At 46.6% G+C, this 16,169-nt stretch overlaps 1 protein-coding gene across 5 annotated transcripts in view; it reads left to right on the top strand.

Annotated features, from left to right (window-relative positions):
- The first annotated feature begins 1,972 nt into the window (after positions 1-1,972).
- The window catches only part of CYLD (CYLD lysine 63 deubiquitinase), a 48,424-nt gene continuing 34,227 nt past the window's right edge, over positions 1,973-16,169 (top strand). For 3 of the 5 annotated variants that reach the window (XM_044270202.1, XM_044270203.1, XM_044270199.1), the window contains exons 1-5: positions 1,973-2,209; positions 6,100-6,718; positions 9,531-9,833; positions 13,925-14,030; positions 15,485-15,583. In XM_044270202.1, the coding sequence (XP_044126137.1) occupies positions 6,218-6,718; positions 9,531-9,833; positions 13,925-14,030; positions 15,485-15,583 (1,009 nt within the window). In that variant the 5' untranslated portion in view covers positions 1,973-2,209; positions 6,100-6,217. Of the gene's footprint in view, positions 2,425-6,099; positions 6,719-9,530; positions 9,834-13,924; positions 14,031-15,484; positions 15,584-16,169 lie in introns of all 5 variants that reach the window. The other 2 variants (XM_044270201.1, XM_044270200.1) reach the window with 2 other exon arrangements.

The following is a 16,169-nucleotide window of genomic DNA, read 5'->3' as shown; positions in this document are numbered from 1 at the left end:
AATTTCAGTTTTTGCGGTTTTGTTTTTTACTCCCTGCCTTCCCGGAGCCATAACTTTTTAATTTTTCCATTCATCATAGACAAACGAGGCTTTGGTTTCTGCGGGACAATTCGTAGTTTCAAATGGCAACATACAATGTAGTAGGAAGCTGGAAAAAAATTCCAAAAGGGGTGGAATTGGGAAAAAAAATAAAAATTCCAACACAGTTTTACGAATTTAGTTTTTATAGCGTTCCCTATGCGGTAAAACTGACCTGTGCCTTTCATGACTCCCGCTCAGTACGATGACAGCAATACCACATTTGTATAGTTTTTCTTTTTCCTGTGTTTTAATACTTTTAATACTCAAAAATATAAAAACTTTGGACATTTTTTTTCCCTTTGTATCGCCATATTCTGACTCCCATAACTTTTTTATAGTTATGTCTACTGAGCTCTGTGGGGGGGGGGGCTCATTTTTTTGGCGGGGCGATCCGTGATTTTTATTGATACCATTTTGGAGTACGTACAATTTTTTGATCACTTTTTATTTACATTTTTTGGGAGGTGAAGTGATGAGAAGACGGGATAAATCCATTTATATTTGTCCAGTACGGGCATTTTGGGACGCGGCGGTGCTAATGATGGGTATTTTTTTATGGGGAAAAGGTGTGATCTGAATTTTGATATATTTTTAATATGTTCAAAAACTTTCTTTTTTACTCTTTCTTTCAGGCTCCATTCACACGACCGTGGATCCACCAAACACGGACACCGGCTGCGTGCAACCAGCACACAGCGCCGAACCATTGACTTCAATGCATCTGCAAGATGTGGCCAGAGATAGGAGAAGTGCTATCTTATATGGACCCGGAAGTGGACATAAGCCCTGTCCACCTTTTTCCCCGACCCATAGGAATGAAAGGGTCAGAGTGCAATCCGCAAAAAAATGTGGATCGGACGAGGACCAAAACTACGGTCGTGTGCAGAATCCACGTCACATTTCCAGTGACAAGAGACGGCGTGTGAAAGGGGCCTCAGCTAATGGCAGACATGAATGTGTGCACAAATGGTTAAAATCTGCGGCAAAATGTTGATCCAGTCAGGGCCTTGGGTTGTGTTCACACACAGCTCCGTCACTTTAGGCAGCAGGAATGGCGCAGCATGCAGCACTGTTCTTGCTGGGAAAATAACCGAACTCCAATAAGTGGATGGATCTGGCAGAGCAGCGCGGCCTCCATTACCAATATCGGTTAATACACCCGACGTCCACATATCCAGGCGTCTGAGCCCACAAGAACACGGAAACAACGTGATCGGAATCGCTGTGCCAGAAAAGTGCCCATTTTGCCAGTGGAGTGGGAATCTGTGTCCAATTACACAGCTTTATGAACATTACATACACGGCTCTGCTACATGCACCACATATACAGTCCTACTGCCTGCATATTACATAGCTGTATGAACATTACATACACGGCTCTGCTACATCTACATGCACCACATATACACTGTAATATGCACAGTACATACACAGTCCTACTGCACACATATTACATAGCTGTATGAACATTACATACACGGCTCTGCTACATATATGCACATTATGTATTATTTAGATATAGCTTTCATTCTTGCACAGCCCTACAGCAAATACATCACACACACATCTCTACTATGTGTAATTCACAAGAATGCCTGCAATAGGCTACTACATGCTTAGTAAACAGCTGCATGCACATTACAAACAAAGCTCTACTACATGTGCATTATTTGGCTACCGCTTTACTTCTCGCACAGCCCTACTACAAACACATCTTACACACAGCGACACTATGTACACTTCAGGCAGATCACATACACAGCTCTGCTATATCCACACCGTTCACACACACACGGCTCTGCTGCATACCCTGACGGTTGTGGTTTAGGTAAACAAGCAGGACACTCCTCCCAGCCTTTACTCCCCCTACCTGGTCATGTGACTAATCATATGATCATGACGTCATCGAAGGTCCTTCAGCTTCCTAGGGTCTGGCATCTACGATCGACCCTCGGCGATCAGCCGCGGCCACCTGCAGTGTAATCGCCCGATCCCGGGGACCCCTCCGCCCGCCCGCAATCCCTCCCCGAGGAGCCCGTGCCTCCGCCCTGCTGACGGTGTCATCGGCCGGACATCGGGATGTGATGCAGGAAGAAGCCGCAGCCTGCCCCGGCCGTCTCTGACGAGGGTGAGTCCTGGCTCTGCTGCGGTACCGCTCCCTGCTGCCCTGGTCACGTGACTGTGCTGTCACCCGTAGGACACATGATGGGCGACCTTCTGACCCTAGAGACGCAGGTACCGGGGCTGGGGCGATGGAAAAAGCGTCACTAATGTGAACAGTGTCTATAACATTTCCAAACTGACTGGCAGCTGCTGACCCATCACGTGTACTTACCGTGACAGGTATGTCCCCTCCAGCCTCCTGCGTGGAAATGAAGGATAATAAGGGTAAAATAGAATTCGTTTCCATTCCTTTCCATTTTCAGGATCTGTTTGCTGTCAGTGAATCGATCAATTATTTGTTTGTAGTTAGCTGGAAAATCATCCCTGGGGTTGTCATATGTCCTGTCTGCAGTGTGGGATTTGGGGGGGGGGGGGGGGGGGTCTGATCGCTGCGACCCCCACTGATCACAAGAACGCCGCAGTCCTGTTCATTCTCTATGGTCTATGACTACATGCACACGACCGTATGAGGCGATGTATAGTTATGGTCACCGCCCACGGTGAAGGACGTGGGGGCGGTTCTTTTATTTTTAATATATATTTAGTTATATTTATTGCTGATTTCTATTGGATTGCCGAAGATAGCTGAACTGGCCCTCGGCTGATTTAAAGGCTATGTACACTTTTTGGAGCAATTTATTTATTTTTATTACTGCATTGTACTCATTTTGAGCTAAAAATAACATTTTAAATTGGTCTTTTTTATATATATATATTTTTTTTTTACAAATATGGAGTCCTTTTCTCTATACAGAGCTGAGATGCTCCAATAGAGGGATCTGAATTTTCTCTCTGCTCCGTCAGACAGGGAGCTGACGGGCTCCTTATCTCTGCTCTCTGACCTTATAAACACTCATTATAGCTCAGTTCTTATCTTACCGATAGGAATGTGGCTTAAAGGGGTTCTGAACCCGGACACGACCCCTTCTTCCCCCCTCCAGCCCCTCTGAGTGGAGCATTTCATGTATCCTGCAGGGCAAGGGCTTTTTCTTCATATCTGGTGACGGGGCTTTCACAGTATGCTAGGAGGAAGTTTCCGCCTAGCAGTGAGGCCAGTGAGGTCACTGGCACTGATGGGCCGTCTGTAGCGCTGCCCTAGCATGTTAAACAGCCTAGGGCAGCTCTAAAGACCACCCATTAGTGCCGGTGACGTCACCGGGAACACTGCTAGGTGTATATGGTACCAATAGAAAGTACAACTTCTGCAAAAAAAAAAAAAACAACAACAAGCTCTCATACGTCTATTTGAACGGAAAAAATAAAAAATTGATGTCACTGGAAAAGCACCTTGAGATCGTTAATAAATAAGCTAGTTAATTGCAGACCCAGCGCTGACCGTTGTATACGTGTGACGGTGCTCAGTCTGTTCTTACTGTATTAGGCCTCATGCACACGGCCGTTGTTTTGGTCCGCATCCGAGCCGCACTTTTGGCGGCTCGGGTGCGGACCCATTCACTTCAATGGGGCTGCAAAAGATGTGGACAGCACTCCGTGTGCTATCCGCATCCGTTCCATGGTCATCAAAAGAAATATAGCGCGCAGACAAGAATAGGCAGTTATATCAATGGCTGTCCGTGCCGTTCCGCAAATTGCGGAACGCACACGGACGCCATCTGTGTTTTTCGGACCGCAAAATGCACAGCGGTCGTGTGTCTGTAGCCTTACACTGTGGTTTTTATTTCTACTTTGAGGAAACTCTACCGTATAAACCACAGCTTATAATGAAGTCTGATAATTAGGCCTCACGCGCACGGCCGTGCCTTTTCAGTCCCAAAAAAACAAATAACTTCCCTGTGCATCCATTTTTCTTCTCCCCCCCCCCCCCCATCGACAGAAAGGGCTATTGTCATCTGCAAAAACTGAGCAGGATAGGGCCTGCGGTGAGGTTCTCGGATCAGGCACAACAGGGGCAGATTTATCAAAACTGGTGTAATGTAGAACTGGCTGAGTTGCCCATAGCAACCAATCAGATTCCACCTTTCATTTTTCACAGCTCCTTTTGAAAATGAAAGGTGGAATCTGATTGGTTGCTATGGACAATTAAGCCAGTTCTGCTTCACCAGTTTTGATAAATCTTCCCCCTTGAGTCGCCCTGTTCTGTCAGACTCTTCTGTAGTTTTCTGTCTACTGCTATAATACCAGGTCTCCATAGGGCAGCCATGACGCGGTGGCAGCAACCTTGCCACTGGCTTCACAAATTTGAAGGTAATACCCCTGTTAAAGGGGTTTTCTGACTTTTGTATACTGCTAACTTAGGCCGAATGCACACTATACTAGTGTATTACTGTCCAGCAGCGGCTGCATTAAGCGCACGGCGTCATAGCAACCCATGACGCCGTGCGCTCCAGCAGTCAGCAGGAATCCCGGCAGGGTTTTCACGGCCCGCTCTCGGCCGCAAACACGGCCGTGTGCATTCGGCCTTATTCTCAGGATAGGTCATCAGTATCTGATCCCGACGCCGCTGCCGCTCAGGTGTTTCAGGAGGCCGCATCACTCTGGGGAACATCGCAGCCGCCTCACAGCTTACCAAACACAGCGCTGTCCATTGCAGCTCAGCCCCATTCATTTGGTCACATGACAGGTAAACGTGGCGTTACTCGCCTACGGTAAGCTATGAGAAGGCCGCAGCACTCACTGGAGTGACACAACCTCCTCAAACCTCCACCGATCAGTATTTAATAAAGTCAGAAAACCCCTTTAAAGGGCATCTGTCAGCAGTTTTGTACCTATGACACTGGCTGTTACATGTGCTGTTACATGTGCACTTGGCAGCTGAAGACGTCTGTGTTGGTCCCATGCTCCTATGTGCCCGCATTGCTGAGAAAAATGATGTTTTATTATATGCAAATGAGCCTCTAGGAGCAACGGGGGCGTTGTCATTACACCTAGAGGATCTGCTTTCTTTGCAACAGCCGCGCCCCCTGCACTTTGATTTACAGGACCAGGCAGTGTAAACATGATCACACCTGGCTCTGTGAAGTGGAGAGGGAGCCTCTAGGTGTAATGGCAACGCCCCCGTTGCTCCTAAAGGCTCATTTGCATATATTAAAACATCATTTTTCTCAGCAGGGGTATTTCCATCTTGGACATTGGGGTCATATCACTAGGATATGCCCCCAATGTCTGATAGGTGCGGGTCCCACCTCTGAGGCCCGCACCTATCCTTAAAACAGAGCTGTCAAAGTTCCGGAGGGCACTCGGCTGTATTTGAAAATGAATGAGAAGTGCGATGTGCAAGTGCGGCCACCGCTCCGTTCACTTCTTATGGAAATAACGGAACACTGGCTATTAAATGCTGTTTTTCTGTATTCTTATTTCAAGAGGTTCTGCAGTTTATATAAACTGATGATCGGCGGGGGTCCGACACCCGGACCCCCGCTGATCAGCTGTTTGAGGAGGAAGCGGCGCTCCAGGAGCGCAGCGGCCTTCTCGCTGTTTACCGCAGGCCCAGTGACATCACGACTTGTATCACTGGCCTGGGTGGGGCTAAGCTCTGCTGACTTGAATGGAGCTTAGCCCCGCCCAGGCCATTGATACTAGTCGTGACGTCACTGGGCCTGCGGTAAACAGCGAGAAGGCCGCGGCGATCCTGGAGCACCTCTACCTCCTCAAACAGCTGATCGGCGGGGGTCCCGGGTGTCGGACCCCCGCCGATCAGATGCTGATGATCTATCCAGAGGATAGATCATCAGTTTAAACAAACTGCAGAACCCCTTCAACCCTATACAGTGCAGACCGACTGGAAGGGTCAGAAATCTATGACTGCACCTTTTATACTCTTGCCCAAAAAAAAAAATTCCAAGCATTCATTATTCGCGTTCTAATCCTGTGTCACCTTGTTGATGTTCCCTCTAGACTGACCGCTCGTTCATCTTCTTGGATCATGGATTTGGCAACCTCACTGTATCGGATATAGAAGATCTTCTAAGCCAAGGAACTTCTTAACTCCTTCCTTGAATCCTGCCTCGTCACCATGAGTTCCAGTCTGTGGAGCCAAGAGAAAAGCAGCTCCTCCTATTGGGAAGAACGGATTTTCTACCTCCTGGTCCAGGAGTGCAGTTTGCTTGACAAACAGACCCAAAAACAGATCAAGGTTCCCCGGGGGAGCATTGGACAGTATGTCCAGGAGCGGTCTGCGCACAGCAGGAGCATCCCATCCAAGAGCAAAAAAGTCCAGATTGCCCTGAAGATCTTGGATCAGACCCACACCCTGGTCTTCGTGGACGACAAGGATGTCATTGAGATTGCGGAGAAGCTGGCCGAGTTGCTTCTGGCCATTACAAACTGCGAGGAGCGCTATAGTCTATTCAAGAACAAAGGCCGCCTTTCTAGAGCCTTGCAGATCGACACTGGGTCTGCCGTGAGGGTTTTCCTGAGGCCAGGAGATGGGCACTACCCTGGCGTCGTGCGGTATAGGGGACCGTTGTTGCCAGAAAGGTCTCTCACTGGAATATTCTTTGGGGTGGAGTTATTGGTAAGTTTTGCAATAAAACTCTTTGATAAAGGGTTTGTCCAGCCATTACTAAGTGATGACCTATCCTCAGGATAGACAATCGCTAGCTGATCGGTGGGGGTCCGGCGCCTCGCACCCCTGGGTACAGCTTGATGTCAGCGGGAACAGCAATGTAGTAATGAGCCCCCTCCACTACAAGGTTAATAATAGAGCTATGCAGTTCCAGTGACACCCAAACAGCTGATCGGTTGGGGTGGGGTTGTCAGACCCCCACCGATCAACTAGTGATTGCCTATCCTGAGAATAAGCTATCACTTAGTAAACCCCTTTAAATTGGTTGATCTGGTAAAAAAGAAGCAGTGTATGCTCCACATCCGCTTTCCCTCCTTCCCCTAAAAAAGAAAAGAACTCTGCTCAGTTATTGAGTCCTCTATTATTCCTCCTAGAAATGTGTGAATTATCTGACAACCGTATGTTAGGATTCCTATTGTTAATGGGGGTGTCGCTGCACACTGGCCCTGTCCTGTCAGTGCTGACCATGTGGGTGTAGGGACTCTTCTGATTGCCAAGGTTGTTAAAGGGGTTGGCTGCTTCAAGTTTATATTAAAGGGGTTGTCCAGTGTTTATTAAGTGATGGCAGCCACCACCCCTCCCTCCCCCCCCCCCCCTGCATCAGTTCGGGTGAAGCACCGTAAATCCGCGGGAAACAGATGTGCAAGTTACTAATTTACTCTTTTTAAAAAAATTGCGTCAGTGTCTTACTTTGTCGAGCGTCGCTCCTTGTCAAGCAAAGCATTCCGCTCCATAGAGCTTCCATCTTGGCGACTAAAGGCAGGTCATGTGACCAGAAATAGGAAAATAAAACCGCGCTGCTCTTGTGCAGCCGTTGACAGTCCTGCCCGTAAACGCACACAGAGAGTTTTTCTGATATGGTCAATTACTGGTTGGCTCGGCTTCCACAATAGTTGGTTCTCTTGTTCCCTATAGTAATAAAAAAAAAAACAGCCCAACATAGTACCAAGTACCGCAAGTTCTTTGTCTTATCCAACTTTTTTATTATACTCACAAGTTGCCATAAAATCTCAGTCGTATAAAATACAACCCGGTCTTTTCGCCAGATACCCGACCCGGGATTCGCCTGACGAAGCAGACTATTGTGGAAGCCGAGCCAACCAGTAATTGACCATATCAGAAAAACTCTCTGTGTGCGTTTACGGGCAGGACTTTCAACTGCTGGACAAAAGCAGCGCGGTTTTATTTTCCTATAGATTGTGTGTGAACGGAACCCACCAGCAGCGCTCAAAGTGGAGTAGCGGTTTGGGACACTTTTATTATCATTCTTTAATTCTAACAGCTCGTGACCAGATATGTCCGTCACTGCACTAGCTTCCCATGCACAGTGCTTGTCAGAGGCAGTTGCTTTTGGACGGGTCTGGTCACATGACTTTAACTCAGCAACCGTTTCAAGGTGGTCCAAGGAGAACGTCTACTGAGGGGGCGGTGCTTAAAGGCTATGTACACCTCCGGAGACAATTTTATTTTTTTTATGATTGCAAGCTACTCATTTTTGGCTCAAAACCATTTTTTCCATTGGCCTTTATTAAAAATATTGACAATGAGTTAGCTGTATTTCTAGCTGTGTGACTGGTGCTTTCCATCTAATAACCCTTATCTCTAAACTACTGAGAGGTCTTAAACACTAATTTAAGCCACATTGTTATCAGTAAGATAAGGATTGAGCTTTAATGAGTGTTTAGGAGGTCAGAGAGCAGAGATAAGGAGCCCGTCAGCTCCTGGTCTGACGGAAAAGAAAGAAAATCCAAAGGCTGCTACTAGAGCATCTCAGCTCTGTACAGAAAAAAGATCGCCATATTTTTTAATAAAGACCAAATCAAAAAAATGATTTTTAGTCTCAAAATGAGTACAATGCAATAATTTGAAAAAAATGTTCCCAAAGGTGTACATGGCCTTTAACGTTGTTATGCCATGACTGATGTGAAAAATGAGAATCGGACATCATATAGTACATGACAATCTCTTTCTAACAGAGCTAGAACCAGCCCTGTACCTCACATGGGCCGAAGATCTCCGTATGCATTGCTCCAACTGCTCTGCTAGAATCTCTATAGCAGGGATGCCCAACCTGCGGCCCTCCAGCTGTTGCAAAACTACCACTCCCAGCATGCCCGGACAGCCAACAGCTATCATTCTACAGCAGGGCATGGTGGGATTTGTAGTTTTACAGCAGCAGGTTGAGCATCCTTGCTCTATAGGCTGGCAGCTCAGGAGGGGTGTCCTTTCTGCTGTTGCTCTTTCCCTGTAACTGCCGCAGCTTCCACAGAAAATAGGATTGGTGGAAGTTAAAGATTTAAACTGAGCATGTGCGACCAGCTCAGTGAAGTGGGCAAGATATATGGAAAATAACAAACAGCAGGTGACGCTATACATATACATTTTATTGAATAGCTCAGTGGTTATATAAAAATTTTAATTTGAAGCAATTACAAAAAAATTCGGATCCAGGTGCTGCTTTGAAAAATGTAGAATGTGTTTCGTGGCACAACCCCTTTAACAAAGCCCTGCTATACAGGAGAGGCTACGGCACTCTCACAAACCCCTTTAAACACATGATCGGCGCGCGTGCCGAGAGTCAGACCCCAAACGATCTGATATTGGTGACCTGTCCTGAGGATAGGCTGCCAATGTGCTGATCCCAGAGAACCTATAACCTTCTCCATGTGGTCATGCTGGACCTGGTTGTGCAGCACGGTGGAAGCTGAGGGTGCAGTGAATTGTATGTAACTTTGTGATGTCTTCCTTTTTCCCCCATCAGGAAGACGGCCGTGGACAGGGATTTACAGAAGGCTGCTACCAGGGAAAGCAGCTGTTCCGTTGTGACGATGAATGTGGGGTGTTCGTGGCTCTTGACAAACTAGAACTGTGCGACGAAGATGAGGATGAACTAGAAAGTGACTACGCGTCTCCGGTAGACCCCAACCCAACTGAAATCCCTCCTCTGGAGATCAACTCACGAGTGTCCCTGAAGATTGGAGAGAGTATGGAATTTGGGACAGTCATTTTCTGCGATGTTCTGCCCGGGAAAGAAAGCCTTGGGTACTTTGTTGGAGTAGATATGGTAAGCGCCCTATTCGTTTTCTTTTATTACTTTAGTTGTTAGACGACCAGATTTCACCAGGAACGGTTAGCATTTTATACCTTTTCTGTCATCAGTATGTGGTCCACAGCGCACTAGAGCTGGCACAGCGCCATATACTGTGTTAGAGCCAGGAAATGGACTGACCCTTTCATCTGTATGGAACTGAGCTTGCAGTACCTTTCCCCACCACTACAGTGTACGGCGCTGTGCTAGATCCAGCACACCACATCTTCTGCAGACAATCATGCCGATCTGATAGGTCATCAGAAAGTACTGGAAAAATCTCTTAAACCCCTCCCTGCATGATCACATTACATGTACATCGGATGAAAGGTCGATTACCTGCATCCCTATGAGCATGTAGATGACGGCGATCACATGGTTTCAGAAGAAGTGCCTTTGCAGTAACCCCGGGAGCCCTGCAGTGATTGACAGGTCTCCCGCTGCAATGTCCGGGATCGGAGAACTCTCGGATCCCGGCTGTTTTACCCCTTGCTCAGTAGTAACCGTTGTATCTAAGTTGTTTGATGGAGTGAGGGGGTTCCCTTCATACCATGGCAGCCAGAAACCCCCAGGCATAGCATCAGTATCTGCCATCTTAGGCTAGTTTCACACTAGCGGCAAGGAACTCTGGCAGGCTGTTTCGGCGGGTGAACAGCCTGCCGGATCCGTGCTCCTGGACTACCTCTCCGGCCCCATTGACTATAATGGGGGTGGGCCGGAGTTCCGGCGGCAGCACGGCAAACATGCCGAGCGGCGGCCGGAATAAAAGTACGACATGTACTTTTATTCCGGCCACCTCTCAGCATGTTTGCTGTGCTGCCGCCAGAACTCTGCCCCGCCCCTATTATTGTCAATGGGGCCGGAGCCATAGTCCGGGGGCACGTGTGTACTAGCGGCAGCACGGATCCGACGAGCTGTTCACCCACTGCAACAGCCTGCCGGAGTTCCTTGCCGCTAGTGTGAAACTAGCCTTAATCTGTACAGGTCACTTTTCTGCAGTCATTTCCTTATCATCACAGGCAAGATTAGAAGGTCAGATACCACCTTATACAGATTGTGTCTATGGCTCATGGTGGCCACTGTAAAGCATTTCTCTGAATGATGTTAAAGGGGTTCTCAGAGTTCAGGGCTGAATCCAGATATCGCCTCTTTTGTATTCCCTTACTATGTATGAGAGGAGCATCGGAGTGTTTCCTTTCAAATCTGCAATTTTGATACTTTTTCCGTTACACTATTTGCCATATTGGAAAAATATTTTTATAGTATAGGCATTTTCCGATGCGGTGATGCCTATGATGTTTATATTTTTTTAATACATTTTTTTTTTTTATTCTAAAGAAAGGTGGTTTAAAAGGGGTGATTAAAATTTTTTATGTTTTGATATATTATTTTCCTTTTTTTTTTTAAATTGTTTTGTAGCCTCTTTAGGAAGATACCATGTTCACTACTTTTTTTTTTTATTTATTGAATATTACCTTACTGCAAATAGCAGTATAGTAATATGTGAATTGCTGATTTGTTATGTTGGCCTGCACCTGCTGGCCAACATTGGAATTGCAGCTCTAATAGGCTGAGTCTCTTCAGATAGACCCAGCCTATTAGAATAAATTACCGGCATCTCCGATCGCTGCACAGGGATATCAGCATTAACCTGGAAGCGTGCAGGGCCATTAGCTGCGGGCCTCTGCTCTTTGAAACAGCAGATATCCGCCAACCATTGGCCACTTTACAGCTATTTTTCTAATAGAAATGTATGATTTCAGTAATGAAAGTATATTACAAAAATGGTCAGCATCACTGCCCCTGCACATTACACAAATAAAAATAAAATGTCAGTTACACTTGAAAGGGAGGGGTGGCAGTGGCTCTTTAGCTTCTCATATCTCTGGCTTGATACCAGCTAGAGATATGGATTTGTATTGTTTGAAAACTGATATTTAATCCAAACAATACCAGAATGACAGCAATATCTTCAGTACATGGGAAGATATCACTGTTAGAAATTGGGATGCAGTAAATACAGCTGAAAGTGAAAATAAATACAGGTTTTACCCACGATTATTCCTGACTTGGTTTCTAACAGTCATATCTCCTGTTTAGCTTGGACTTTAGCTATCAATGCCAGCTTTTAAACAAGACCAGTTCCATGCTTCTAGCCGCTACCATTCAGGAGATATCAGCAGCTAAAGCAGCTTCCCCTCTCCACCTCTGCCTGAGCCCAGTTAGGTGGTTAAGGTACTGCGGAGGGGGTAGGGGGTGCATATTATGGAGGTAACAGGTTCCCTTTAAAGGGAGTCTGTCACCACATTTGACCATATTAGACAGATCCTATAGCCGCAATGGGAAAGGCGAGGGGAGGGGAGTAAACGGGCGGGCACAGGCACAAGGAGGGCAGGGTTATGAGCCGTTAGGGAGGTCCGGTCTTGGGCTCGGAAGATTGAGACACCGCCCTGGGCACTTGAGAGGGCTCGTTTACACAATCTTCAAAGTTCATTTTTGGCAGAAAGAAGACTCGGTTATATGCAACAAAGGTACCGTTTTTAACTGCTGGGTGGCACATATAACGCTATAGGATCTGTCTAATATGGTCAAATGTGGTGACAGACTCCCTTTAAATAGTCTCTATGAAACCATCTGAGAATATAATTTGATTCTGCTTTTACTGTACATTCATATTGTATTATGTAAGATACTATACTCCAATTATATAATTGCACCGGATGAATGACTTTGATGAGATTCTTTATGCTTCAGTATTACATCTGGCTGCTGGAGACAAAAAGCTGCATGAACGTCCCTACGGGGGAACTCTAACCTGGCTGTAACCTTCTTGTGGCTGCATCACATCTGGCTGCTGGAGACAAAAAGCTGCATGAACGTCCCTACGGGGGAACTCTAACCTGGCTGTAACCTTCTTGTGGCTGCATTTTATTTCACCCGTACCCTCCATGTTACCATATGTAATGGAGGTTGAGTAACTTTGCGAATACGTGGTGCTGATTTTGAGTTAAACCTTATCCTTTACCAGTCTCACTTGAAAGGGAAGGCGAGAATTTTGCTGGTGGAGTCTCAATACAATAAACCCTTCATGTGCCTTGCAAGGACAGGTCCGGCTTCTTCCAGCCTCACCGCTGATGACCAGAGGAAGTCTCCATTGGCCACACATGTCCAGTTCACGGGACATCTACATGTCAGTCATTCAAATCGATAGCTGACCACGCGGTACATATTGGTTTCTCAACCAGTCTCGAATGGACACCATTGACTGTAGGTTCCCTTGGGCTTCCATTGCGCTAATTTTGGAAATCTTAAGGCTGACCCCTGACAGAAAGTGTTAAGAGTCTACAGGGTAACAGATCCTCGGCATAGGTCATCACTGTCAGATCGGTGGGTGTCCAGCACCCCTCCGATCAGCTGTGGTGACAGAAGCTGTACAGTGTACAGAGCTGGAGGCCGACAGCTCCATACACCACCTAGTGGTGAGCTTGGGTACTGCACCAGAAACTACTCCATGTACAGGGCCTTCTGCTTCCACCCGTACACAGTTTTCAATATAACAGCTACCGAAACAGTTGATAAATGGGGCTTTCAGGAGCCAGACTCCCACCGATCTTACATTATCCATCAGTGTCTGCAGACTGGAGTCCCCTTTAAGGCAACGTGTTTGTAGAGATGTAAATATGTCGTTGCTTCTTCATAATTGCTAGTTTGTGTGGTTTGAGGGTATTTTCGTCACCTTGGGTTTCTGCTCTGAGCTATTTCAGTTGCACAGTTTGTGTAGAGCATATATTGGTGTTACTTTACTCCAGTGGAAATGTTGATTCTCGGCGGTGTGACGGAAGTGTGGTCGACCTAAAAATGAGTAGTTTTGAAACTTTCTGGTTTAAAACCAGCAGAATGTACCCAGCCGCCTCACACCTGGATGGTGAGCACATCAGACCCGCTTAGACTCCAGCAGCACGGCGCTCTTCCTCTCGCTCCAGGACCCGTCCAGTCACCGTCACTTCAGGGACTGCGATCATCACTTTGACATAGGAGATCAGAAATGCTTCTTTCTTTCTCTGTAGGACAATCCTATTGGAAACTGGGATGGCCGGTACAATGGGATCCAGCTGTGTAGCTTTGCTAGTGTGGAAAGCACTCTCCTTCTGCACATCAATGATATCATCCCAGGTAGGAATATGCTGTCCTGAATTTTTGGAATTCACCGCTCCCTCTTCCCCCTCGATGTTTCCGGTTTTTGGGCTTATTCACACGTCCGTAGACCGTCCGTGCCCATGTTAGTGGACCTATTGACTTGAATGGGTCTGCAGTCCATAAGATATGGCGTGGCATGAAAGACACGGATAGGAAGCTTCCGTGGGCTTTTGGGTCCATGCCTCCGTACCGCAAAAGATAAGTCATGTCCTGTGTTTTGCTATATATTGCAGATAGCGGACCCATCCATGTCAATAAGTCCGCACTGCGCTATGGGATTCACAGGGCCAGTGCCCATGTATTGCAGACTGCACAGCGCACACAGTCGTGTGAATGAGCCCTTTTTCTGGGAGAAGAATCACTGATGCCCTCCACATGCCATATTTTTCCATTGATTCGCTGTATGATTTATAGTAGTGGGTTTAAAGGGTTTCTGTCACCTCAATTTTCGCTATTAAACAGGCTGACGTTAGAGACGCGAAAATGTCACCTGAATTTAACTCTGCATTTCTTTTATTTATGTATGCCCCCATTTTCGTGTAATTTTAAGTTTTATTATATGCAAATGAGCCTCTAGGTGTAATGGCAACCCCCCCTTCCTGCTCCTAGAGGCTCATTTGCATAAAATAAAAGTTTAAAATTACACGAAAAAACGGGGGCATACTTAAATAAAAGAAATGCAGAGTTAAATTGAGGTGACATTTTCACATCTATAATGTCAGCCTGTTTAACAGCGAAAATTCGGGTGACAGAAACCCTTTAAACTAAATTATATTATTTGATCAGAAAATAGAGTTTTAAAGGGCATCTGTCAGCAGTTTTCCCCCTATGACACTGGCTGACCTGTCACATGTGCGCTTGGCAGCTGAAGGCATCTGTGTTAGTCCCATGTCCATATGTGTCCGCATTGCTGAGAAAAAGGAAGTTTAATATATGCAAATGAGCCTCTAGGAGCAACGGGGGCGTTGCCGTTACACCTAGAGGCTCTGCTTTCACTGCAACTCCCGCACCCTCTGCACTTTGACACGACCAGGCGTGATGACGTTTTTACACTGTTTGGTTCTGTCAATCAAAGTGCAGAGGGTGTGGCGTGTAAGCGCAACGCCCCCGTGGCTCCTATAGGCTCATTTCCATATAATAAAACATAATTTTTCTCAGCAATGCGGACACATATGAACATGGGACCAACACAGATGTCTCCAGCTGCCAAGCGCACATGTAACAGGTCAGCCAGTGTCATAGGGACAAAGCTGCTGACAGATGCCCTACTATGAAAGCTAACAAACATTTAAAGGAGTTGTCCAGCTATTTAATTTTTTATTTTTTTTTATGATGTAAAATAAGTGATACTTCCCTTAGGCTACTGCACATCTGTGTCATTTATGTAACAGAAGCGGCTGCATACTGAACTCTTCTTCTGTTCCTCACAGAAACAGTAAGCCAGGAGAGGCGCTCTCTAAAACTCTCCTTTGCATCAAGGTGTGGAAGTGAGAAGAGCCTATCCAGTCACAGCAAACCAAAGGTCTCAGGTAACGTGTGCTCAGGATTATTCCCGGATCCTACACGTGTGCATGGTCAGGATTATTCCCGGATCCTACACGTGTGCATGGTCAGGATTATTCCCGGATCCTACATGTGTGCATGGTCAGGATTATTCCCGGATCCTACACGTGTGCATGGTCAGGATTATTCCAGGATCCTACACGTGTGCATGGTCAGGATTATTCCCGGATCCTACACGTGTGCATGGTCAGGATTATTCCCGGATCCTACACGTGTGCATGGTCAGGATTATTCCCGGATCCTACATGTGTGCATGGTCAGGCTTATTCCCGGATCCTACATGTGTGCATGGTCAGGCTTATTCCCGGATCCTACTTGTGCGCATGGTCAGGATTATTCCCGGATCCTACGTGTGTGCATGGTCAGGCTTATTCCCGGATCCTACGTGTGTGCATGGTCAGGCTTATTCCCGGATCCTACGTGTGTGCATGGTCAGGATTATTCCCGGATCCTACGTGTGTGCATGGTCAGGATTATTCCCGGATCCTACGTGTGTGCATGGTCAGGATTATTCCCGGATCCTGCGTGTGTGCATGGTCAGTATTATTCCCG

The sequence above is a fragment of the Bufo gargarizans genome, chromosome 10 (genome assembly GCF_014858855.1).
Source record: "Bufo gargarizans isolate SCDJY-AF-19 chromosome 10, ASM1485885v1, whole genome shotgun sequence".
In the NCBI taxonomy this organism is placed as follows: domain Eukaryota; kingdom Metazoa; phylum Chordata; class Amphibia; order Anura; family Bufonidae; genus Bufo; species Bufo gargarizans.
Note: the sequence above shows the minus strand (reverse complement) of the source record. Positions and strands in the feature narration are given on the sequence as shown.